Genomic DNA, 12,095 nt, shown 5'->3' on the forward strand with positions numbered 1-12,095 from the left:
TATTATTTGTAAATACCGCATATAAATATGAATATGTTAAAGGGAATGAGATGACCCATCAACCCTAAAGATTAGAACATGAGAAAAAAGAAACATTAAAAACATTTTATATTATTACCGTATTATCACATTTAATCAATGGCTGTTATATATCAATAACAATAAGTAATTAATATATTTTGATATCTGAATAACATTTAACTTTCATCAGTTCTAATTTAGAAAAAGCAGGCAATAGTACGATACAGTACAATACTGGATTTGCAGGTCAGATGAAGTGTGTTGTCACTCAAGAGATTTCTAATTCATGATTTTCTTGGAAATTTATATTTTCTGTCCTGATTACATGGCACATGTTATTATTAGCACAATGATATGCTATAAGGAAATCTTGTGAAATAGCATGTGAACCAATGAATGAACTGCTCTGACTGGTTAAGTGCAGGAGTTTTCCTTTTACAATTACATTAAAAATACTTCAACTGGGACTGGTTGGAGTGTTTGACAAAATCTGAGAAAAAGTTTCCTTACCAGAGATAGCTTTAATTCATATGTGAATTAAAACAATCAAGATATAGATCTATCTCTCATACTGACACAAAAGAAGACACTTTCTGCAGTAACAACACAACTAAATTTTTACCAATCCAGCCAATGAACTGCTTAGAGCCTTTTCTCTGTTAAAAGTACTTTGCCTTCAAAATTTGAAGTGGTGATCATAGACAGTGCGAGTGGAATATAATGAGTAAATGCAAGATCAGAAATGCTTACACATCAATTCACACCATATGCCTTTATCTAAACAATGCCTTTGCTGATCTTTGACAGATTGATTGGAACATAATGAGTAAATGCAGGATCAGATATGCTTACACATCAATTCACACCATATGCCTTTATCTAAACAATGCCTTTGCTGATCTTTGACAGTTTAAGTGGAACATAATGAGCAAATACAAGATCAGAAATGTTTGCATATCAATTCACACCATATGCCTTTATCTAACCAATGCCTTTGCTGATTTTTGACAGTCTGATTGGAACATAATGAGTAAATACAAGATCAGAAATGTTTGAATATCAATTCACATGATATGCCTTACTCATGACATGATAGTGTTTTTTACATACATGAAGCAAACTATGTCAGAAAGCTGAAGTGACCACTTAAAGCAGTTTAGAAACCATCACTCTGTACAGAAAACACATGGCCTCTGATCAGCCAAAGAAAGCAAATGACTTACATACATAACTTATCTATAATTAAAAAAAACTGAATGGCCACTGAGGCCAGATGATGACCATACAAAGGTGATCATTCTGAAAGATCTCAAAAAACTATACATATTCAGCTTAAACAACACATACAAGTAGGCAAGGAAACAAACAATTTAAACAGGAAATTCTAACACATAAATTGCCTATGGGAACATTAACTTCCTAATAAAATTCTGGAAACCAGCACTGGTGAGTTATTTTTGGGAGGTGACTGCCAGGAAGGTTTAATTATATGGGTGAAAATACCCATATTTCACTGACCCAAGAGTTATGACAACCTGGCAAAGTGGGCAAAATAGTAACCTTCATCTTGCAATGAACAGGTTCCACCAACCACCTCATTCCCTCCAAAATAGTTGTTCTTTTAATAAGTGTTTAGTAATAAACCCATGTTTATAGGTGTAAAACAGCACAGACTTGCTTTAAAATCAATCCAGGTGCAAATTTAGTAGCTTCTAGTGGCTTCAAGCATACAACAAGTTATGATTTTACTGCCACCTATACAAATGTAAATTAGAAATTTAATGAAATCACAAGCTTTTTAAATATGAAACTAAAATACTCTATCATTCAAGATTTGAGTTCAAACAATAGAAAAGTAATGAATTTATCCAACATTTCACCTGAAAAAGTAGTACAACAAAATTGTCTGCCTTCAACACATAGTGGTTGATATTTGGTAACAATAACCTGTTTTCAAAGTTTCCAGCAATTTTTTAGATTTAAGATAGTGATTTCATGGGTTTGAGAAAAGTTACATTTTTTTTGTACTTTAATTTGTGGTTTGATGACAGGGTCATTTTGTTTCCAAAGTAAGATCATTATTCATCAAGTCTTTAAATTTATGGTTTGAAGTAACCACAAAATATATGAAAATGGTAACACATACAATTAGTAAGTAAAATAAAACCCAATAGTGAATTCACTGTATAAATTTTGTTTTTCTGTCATTAGGTATGTTGAGTATTTTAAAATATTGTAAGCCTCAAACCAAAATGTACCTTATTTAAAGTTCCAAAAGTTCATTGCCAACTGTTTCTTGCCCCAAGAAATAATACCCTTGGAACTGTCATAGTTAGACCAATAGATGACACGTGAAAACACGTTGTACAGTACAAAACTTTGCACTCACATCACCTCTGTTACTGTTATGCAAATAAAAAAATTGTCTGGTGAATCAAGTCTTATAATGCGATACTGTACTGAAAAATGATACAATAAAATTTGAATTTCAACAAAACCAAATTTAAGAATCTGTCACCTTCATAACTGGCATAATGTCTTCAGGACCAATGAAATTTTTAACGTATCAAGATCCAAAACTTAGGTGTTATTGTTGTACCAGATTTCAAATTTAAGTATTGGGCACCCATGGCCAAAATTGTACAAACACTCGATCAAAACTGCACTATTCACGTGCATACATGTACATGTGTATTTCCAACCATTTATATTTGTGTCAACCATCTGACTATTCAAGAGGGCTCTCAAAATACATCAATAATTAATTTATGAATGTATGGTCTGAATTCTTTAATCCCATTCCAGTAATCTTTTAGTTTTCAAGGTAAATTGTGTCAAATTACTACAGAAACAGAACTCTCCAATACAAGCACCCATCTTTATTGTTTCCACTCGTTGCTAATGAATAGTGATTGTTGATAAATGTACACATACCTGGGACATGGTCATCAAACTTGGTTATTTTTACAGTAACATTAAGTTACTTAAAATTCCTGCCCACACTTAACCACTTTTTAAATTGAATAAATGAACATCTTACCTCTTTTTGTTGCTTTTCAATTTCTTGAAGTCTTATTTCTCTGGCTTCTGCTCGGGCAGCTCTTCTTGCTTGTATCCGAGCCTCTGCCTATAATGGAATGGAATTTGAGCAAACATTATAAATGCTTGATACAAATAAAAAGGGTTCTGGAGCACTAAGTCACGTCTTCTTCAACCGCAACCTACAAAGCTATTTGATGCTATAACGTGATCTATGGGCTTGTCAAAATGTGAACTTTAATAATAATAATAATAATAATAATAGTGCTTTATTTATAGAGGTGACTCATTAGTCAAGGACTATTCTCCCTTGAGGCCCTCTTAACAAATTAACCCCTAGCGACGACTTTACGGGGCAGGAGTTAGTAGCCTACTGCCGAGCTCTGTAGCGTCATGGTTATGCATGATACACAAAAGTGGGTGGTATTATAGAAAGGTAGACAGATGTAGCTCTACAATGATACCAGATAATCTGGAATATCTAGTTGCAATACAAAATACAGATTGAAAAACCTAATTTTTTGGACCCGACTTTTTTAAAACCCAAAATTTGCCCGTGGTCAGAATCCGATTTTGTGTCCGGATTTTAGACTTTTTGGTCTCAGATCTAAGGCAAACCAGTATGAACTGAAAACAGACAGATGAGCCTTTGCAAAAAGTTGGACAAGATGGACACTTGAAATAAAGAGTGGTCTCGATGCGAAAATAATGGGGCTGTTAAAGGTCACTGGCCACCTATATTGTACAAACGTGTGATATTATTATAAACAAAACACATTGGCTATGTATGCACATCATAAAAATGTTTAATTAGACTTAAAACTCCCGCTTTTTTAATGAAAAAATTATTCGGCAATCTCAGTAAACAATCAGTTTCCACGTGTCAAAACTGGATATGATGTACATTTATCCCTTCTATTCATCCTAGCCATTCAAGTGTTTAATTTCCCCACGTAAATGTCTATTTACCATGGCCGAATTTTGGGTAGAAAAATATTGGGTCCAAAAATGAGGTTTTTCCCTCTGTATTTTGTAGTGCAACTAGAGATTCCAAATTATTTGGTATCATTATAGAGCTACATCTGTCTACCTTTCTATAATACCACCCACTTTAGTGTATCATACATGACCTTGACACTACAGAGCTCAAAAGTAGGCTACTACTTCCTGCCACTTAAACTCTTCACCAGGGGTTAATGTGTTAAAAACACATACATGCTCATGATATCTCTTCTTAAATACTCTAATATTTTCAGCAGATTTTACATGTAGTGGAAGCTTGTTCCACAGAACTGTACCAGAGTAGTGGAAGCTCTTTTTAAATTGCTCTGTTCTTGGTTTTGGTGCTAGGTTTCCATGTGATACTGACTTCAACTGGTATTGTGCTGAAAAAGGCCTGAATAAGTCCTGAAGATACTCTGGTGCAGTTCCATGTAGACATTTGTATAAAAGAACTGCCTTGTGAAAATCTATCCTGTCATATATTGTGAACCATTTGAGTTCTGTAAATAATGCTTTCGAGGGATGGTCAATAGATGCATCTAAAATTATGTGTGCTGCTCATTTCTGAAGTTTATAAATCCTGTCAAGGTCAGATTTAGCACAGTTTCCCCATACATTTGAACAATAATCCATTGTTGGAAGAATATATGACTTGTAGTATAGATTGTAAAATATAGGTAAATATTTCTTGATTCTGCTGAGTAGGGCAATTTTGGATGACAGTGTTTTACAAAACTTATCAATGTGGTCATTCCATAATACATTATTATCTATGGACACATCTACAAGCCTTTCATGTTTGACATTTTCTAAAATTCACATGCAGAAAATCTTGATTATGATGCTAATGCCACCAACATTAGCAATGCTACATCGTCAATTCCTTTCTGAACAGATAAGACAACAAAACTGAATGGATCTAATATAAAAAAATATTCAAAAGAAAAGTACAACTCTTTGCAAATCACATTCATAGGAAAAATAAGTTGTCTCCCTTGACTTAAATACCAGGTGGCATACTTTCATTTAAGGTTGGACAGATGCTTGTAGTGTCAGTGAGTACATTATTGTTTAAAATATATGTGCTGTCAAGCACGATACTAATTTATTTTAAAAAATTGCAGCAGACAGTATGCTATATGCCCACCACACATTTAATACCAGTAGTTCTCTATAGGCTTTAGTAGGGTATGGTTGACTGGAGATTACTAACCAATGGATCTCAATGACACCAACTTCTGGTGAATATACAAGGTCTTGACCTAACAGGGCTGAGCAAATCCAATAGCATGACAGCCAGCACTGTTCATTTTCGAAGACAGGCATGTAAAATGTTCTAATTCTCTAGCCCAGAACAAGTGCATTTTTCCTAATTTAAAAAAAAAAAGTCAGGCAAGTACTTATTTTCATGCTATAATCACTTTATCTACCATGATCTGGCCATTCAAGTTCTTTGGGTGTATTGAGTGCTTGATTCGACCAGTCTCCATGTACATGCATTTATTTACATTCAAAAACCCAAGGAGGCATAATGGACCAATTGCCCAAAGGTGTTGTGTCCCACATCCCGAATGGATACATTGGGATAATAGATCCAGATCCAATCCCCTCCAATCATTTACTGGGTGTGATGGTAGAGTTGGGATGTTCAGTCTGATCCATATTACAATGTGGCCTCTGCGTACCAGTGTAGAGTAAGCAAATGAGTCAAAGCCTTGTTTGTCTTCGCCACTCAACAAAGTACAGTGCTGCTCTTTCCATTCAGGAAGGTGTGACATGTTACCCTGAGAACACCGCACTACCTTCCTTGTGGAAGGCAGCAACTCGCTATTCATATGAATGGTGCATCTGATTCATAGTGGAAGGCAGCATTGTGCTATACAAACAGTGCATTTTCTTATGAACAGAAGGCAGCATGATGCTATCCTGAGATGAACAGTGCACCTATTTCCTCATGGAAGGCAGCATGATGCGAAGCTGAGATGAACAGTGCACCTCTTTCCCTCATGGAAGGCAGCATGATGCTAAGCTGAGATGAACAGTGCACCTCTTTCCTCATGGAAGGCAGCATGATGCAAAGCTGAGAAAACAGTCTGCTTTCTTCCTTGAAAAAGGCAGCATCGTGCTATCCTGAGGTGAGTATTGGGTCTTTCTCATGGAAGGCAACATCATACTATCCTGAGACAAGCAGCACACTTCCTTTAAGGGGGAGGCAATCTATTCTCCAATATTCATTTGTTCATATGGGAAAGGTCTTGCCTGTCTCCAAAGAGATTTGTCTCAAAAGCTCCTAGGGCCTAGGAGTGTTCATCTGAGGTGAAGAGCTAGTCTTCTTATCATGTGCTTCTTGAGACTCTGTATGAGAAAAACCTCACAATTCAGACAATGAGGGTGACTGACATTTCCACCACCCTCTAAAGAAAGTATATTTGTTATCAGCTAGATTCTAGGTTTCATTATTCCATATTGTGCAAAAAGTGCAATGATTCTTGCATGTGCACTCTGAACATGTGAGGCAGTATGGCAAGTGCCCCAAGAACCCTTTCTTGTGACCATTCTTTCCCTTAGATAAATACCAATCATGGATGCTAGATTTTCAGGTGACTAATAATCAGAGACAAGTGCCTTTAATTTCCAAACACACCTGTCAAAGAAATCTCATAGGTTAGGTTATTAGGCATAATCACCTATCCACCTTTAAATCAGCATCATACATCAAAACAATCCTTTGACAAACAGACTGTTCAGAGTTGGCAATCTTGACATATTTGGAGCTCATAAAATGTCTATGGATAGGTTAGGATTTAAAGAAGAAAAAAAACAAAAACAAAATCCAGTACAGGTTCAATTACAATTAAAACAACTGATAAGTTAAAATATCAATATTTAATTCCTATTTGTCAAAACTTGCCTTAAAAAAGCCATTCCATTATCATGTCTGCATGAGAACATGTGAGAATGACCTTGACAATGACTCCAATGAAATGACAGACTATCAGGACATCATGTGAAATTTTAAGGATCAATTGATAAAATAAACTGTGCAATTAAAAATATTTGAAGAATGTGAAACAAAGGTGCTGAATAGGAAATAAAGGTGTTGATATATGTACTGTAGAAATTCTTAAATATTAAATTGTACAGAACATAAAGCATTACGATCTGAACAAACTCTCTCTCCATTTTTTTGACTTGCCCACAGGCATGTACCATGAAAACATGTGCTTGCCCAAGCTGAAATTTAGCTTGTCCAGGAATTGGGCAAGTGGATATGTAAAGCCTGCAGTATAAAGATTATGGAAAGATACTACTGGTTTACTATGTGAAACTGGAAGCTCAAATCACAAGTATGTCTGACATATGACATTCATTAGACGGGGTAATTAGTCTGGTTCCCAATCTGGCTCACCATGACTCATAGCAAGTGAGTTGCAGTGTGCAGTCTGACACAAAGGGTGTAGAGTGTTGCAAAGCAATGGATGACTGTACTGACCCACATACCCATCCTAAATATTACCTAGTGAACAAAACATTAAGTTTAAAAATTGCAGAATAATTAATTTTGTATGGTCAAAAGTGCCAAAGACAATATGCTGAAACTTTTGGTGAAAAACAAAATGGATTATAATGTGAATACATTATGTGTGCTGTGTTAAAGGAGTACAATATACATGGCTCCAAAATGCATGTAACTACAAAGTCAATCCAGATGTACTGTACAAGGCAATCAGTACACCCATCTTTGACTGAAGGAAGTTTAGAGGGGGGGCCTAAGAAATGCAAGTGAAAGTTACCGTATTACTACCCAAAGTGCCTTCCCCATCTGCTCTTTAGCAGACATATGGATGTAACTTTAAAAGTGACAAATGAGCAAAGAAGTTTCACTGATGTGAACAAGACAAATCAGCTGACGGCCTAAAGTTTTTAACAAGAAAAACTGGTAAAAGCTTTCAATACCATCACAGTGTGCACCAGCTTTCACAAGCTCAACTCGGAATGATATTCAATAAATTCACATAACTGAGACGAGCAATAGACTGCAAATAAATTGGAAGCCATTAAATAACAGAACAAGTCTTGATGTAAAATAATGCTACAAAACAAGTCCTGATGTAAAATGATGCTACAAAACAAGTCTTCATGTAAAATAATGCTACAAAACAAGTCTTGATGTAAAATAATGCTACAAAACAAGTCCTGATGTAAAATAATGCTACAAAACAAGTCTTGATGTAAAATAATGCTACAAGTCTTGATGTAAAATGATGCTATAAAACAAGTCTTGATGCAAAATAATGCAACAAAACAAGTCTTCATGAGCTGATACAGTTCTTACATCACTGACGCAAGCATTCAAGTAAGCAATGTATGTGTATCATTGGATAACCTGATGTGTATAAAAATTACCAGTATCAAAGCAATAGTACACATGGAATTCATACAGGATCAAATAATTATCAGTATCAAAGCCACAGTACACATGGAAATCATACAGGATCAAATAATTACCAGTATCAAATCAAAAGAACACATGGAAAGCATACAGGATCAAATAATCACCTGTCTCAACTCAATAGAACACATGGAAAGCATACAGGATCAAATAATTACCAGTATCAAAGCCCCAGTACACATGGAAAGCATACAGGATCAAATAATTGCCAGTATCGAAGCAATATTACACGTGAATCACGTGTGTGTGTGTGTGTGATTTGGCTTTTCAACATAGCTTTAGCGATTTTTCAGTCATTTCGTTACGATGACTGCAGTGTGGCAGTTTACAGTGATGCCTAGTTATGGGGTATCATGTTGCACACACGTAGCATGATGTCCCACCCAGGCCAACCAGTCCTAACACTAACTTCTTAATGCTGAGTGCCAAGCAAGGCAGCTGTTAGTACCATTTTTCTAAGCCTTTGGTGAGACTTGACAGGAGATAAAACCCATGACCTCCCGCATCCAAGGCGGATGCTCTAACCACTTGGGAATCATACAAGATTAAATAATTACCAGTATCATAGCAACAGTACACATGGAAATCATACAGGATCGGATAATTACCAGTATCAAAGCAATAGTACACATGGAAATCATACAGGATCAAATAATTACCAGTATACAAGCAATTGTTGTTGTTGTTGTTTTAGGGTTTAACGCCATTTTTCAGCACATGATAGGCTATACATGGCGGCCAGTATTAATGGCTGATGAAGAACTCGGGGGAAAACTCCAGAAAGAACCACCGACCCACGAGAAGCTACTGGCAAGCTTTCTCACATACCCACATTAGCCGACTCCGAGACGCGAACCCATGCAGACAGAGGTGAGATGACAGTGATCCATAACGGAGAGCACTTTAGACCACTCGGCCACTCTGGGCCCCCTATCCAAGCAATAGTACACATGGAAATCATACAGGATAAAATAATTACCAGTATCAAAGCAATGGTACACATGGAAATCATACAGGATCAAATAATTACCAGGATCACATTGTACACATACATGTAAATCATAGATGATCAGACAATTGAAAAGCATACAGACTCTGAAAAACCATACCAATGGATCTGACTAGGTTTTGTTCAAAATGATGCCTTACAGAGTGACAGTTGGAGGCATTCTGGTCATTTTTATGCACTTTGCTAACAAGATCATGGTTAAACTGTGACAATGCATATATCAAAAGAACTGTGAAGTGGAACCCATTGTCTTAACTACATGTACAAAGCGCTATGACATATCCACCTATATCTAAAATTTCAAAAGCTTAAACACTGAGCTACATGTATGATACTAATGCCACTGGCAGCAAAGTCAATGTCATAGTATACAAATATATTAGAATTCAGAATTATTGAAGTGCTAGTTGAAATATTTTTGCAAGCCACAAGAGACAATCCACTAGGCTTCTTTATACCTGTGACTGCCTTAACAAGATTTCCTAATTTTTCAGGAACATGCATCAACAAAACAAGTCAATAACACAATGTAGCAATCTCCTAAACATTAAAGGAAAGTGCATTTTATCAATAAGTGTGTTTGAAATAGAAACTCTGACTCCTGTGAGCAGAATGAAATACATACTGGGTCAACACTGCTATAAAATGTTATGCTCACAGTAATTGCTTAATCAGGTTTATGTATATTTGAGAGAAATAAATTTTAAAAAATCTAATCTTAGACAGCGATGGACGATATAATACGACAGTGGCTAGCAAGAAATAGGTTGAGTTAATAGTATTAGCGGTACATGCAAACTTCAGGACTGTTGTTTAACAAAAGGAAATAACATCTACCATCATTTTAATAAAGTACATGCAAATAGCACAGATGTAACATAAGAATCCAACATGGAGAAGCATCTGGAAAAAAGAATTGTTTTAGCGAAAGAGACCAAAAGTGATTCTTTATCTTATATAAAAACCTCCATGAGGTTCTGCAGCTATGGATGGTAAAGAACTTGTGTAACATGCATGAACCATTTTTGTTTCAATTTTCCTAATTAATTTACATTGACCGTGAGGGTGGGGGTGTTATACCAAATATATATATCAACAATGTATACTTTTGGCTATCATATCTATGGCAATACATGTATATCAATGATATCCACAGATAATAAAAACCTTTGCTAGTACACACAACTCTGCAGTTTGATGACGGCCTGCAAAATTCTTATCAGCTTTATTACTTGTTGCAACCTGAATAAACAACAAAAGAGGAAACACTGCAAGGTTATGTGTTCAAAAATAACTATTTCTTGATGAAAACTGAGCAATAAAGTCAATGCCTGTGAAGAACAAAGATGCTGATATCCCAATTATAGCAACAGTCTTGTAGATTAACTACACTCCAAGCAGTAAAAAGGTTCTTTATAAATATACACTTGCTATCAGAGCAAAGATAGAAATCAAACAGTTGCTGCACTGCCTAACAACCCAAAATATATCACAAACAAGAGTCTAAAGAAGGGACTTGCACTCTGGTGATCAGAGTTTTCATGAAATTTAATATAAAACACCTTTTTACCTACCAAGTACTGAAACCAAAAATGGTTTAAAAATTAACAAAGATGACAGCTATATTGGACATATGATGGGTACCATTTTCGTTTAGGAATAATTAAACATTAACAGCCTTTTGCTGAAAACCCCATATGAACATGACCATCCTTTCAGAAGCAACAGCAACAGGATTTTCAAGATGACCAGCATGGTGGCCGTATTGGATGTCAGATCTGTATAATTTTCATTTAAGCACAGCTTGATAGAAAGGGTAACAATAAAATAGATTTTAAAGATGACCCCTGGCAGCCACACTAACTGTCAGACTGGCACAATTTCATTTAGGATCATAAAAGAAGATTTTGTTTGAAAAACCCATGTCGATATGAACCAGAGAAAACAAGATTTCCAAGATGGAACCTGTGGTGACCATACTGGATGTCAGATCAAGACCAATTTCATTTAGGACCACCTACACTTGATACAAAATCTTTTGGTGAAACCCCATGTCAATAAGACTTTACATTCAGGAGGAGTAGCAAAAACAAGAGTTTCAATATAGCCAACATGGCTGTTGGATCTGCACCATTTCCAACTAGTCATCATATGAATTCTCCTGGTGAATGTCTATGTCCAATAGCTGCTTTTACAGCCATATTTGATGTCCCAGAGGTACCGTTTTCTCCTAGGACCAGAAGTCCTTGGGTGAAAACCCAATGTAAATAGGACTTTCTGATAAGGAGTATCACTAAGAATATTTTCCAGATGTCTGCCATTGCAGTGTGGGTGTGATTTGGATTTTTAACACAGCATTAACAATTTTCCAGTTATATCACAATGATATCTGCAGAGTGGCAGTTTATGCTTATGTCTACCACTTGGGCATTGCATTGACAATTGTCCTCTCAATCACTACATTACTTGTGCCCTTCATTGTACTCAATTGGAAAAGCCTATGCCTTTTGCCCTCATGAAAACAGGAAAGACATTCTAAATGTAATGAAGCTAACCATCAAAAAAGGCAAA

General features: G+C 35.8%; 1 protein-coding gene across 1 annotated transcript in view; it reads right to left on the reverse strand.

Moving 5' to 3' along the window:
* LOC149776042 (uncharacterized) overlaps positions 1-12,095 on the reverse strand; it is a 70,095-nt gene that overhangs the window by 32,672 nt on the left and 25,328 nt on the right. The window contains exon 2 of the mRNA XM_089942110.1: positions 3,062-3,148. Coding sequence (XP_089798236.1) covers positions 3,062-3,148 — 87 coding nt within the window. The remainder of the gene's footprint in view (positions 1-3,061; positions 3,149-12,095) is intronic.

The sequence above is a fragment of the Sinohyriopsis cumingii genome, chromosome 18 (assembly GCF_028554795.1).
Source record: "Sinohyriopsis cumingii isolate HCF-2022 chromosome 18, ASM2855479v2, whole genome shotgun sequence".
Lineage (NCBI taxonomy): Eukaryota > Metazoa > Mollusca > Bivalvia > Unionida > Unionidae > Sinohyriopsis > Sinohyriopsis cumingii.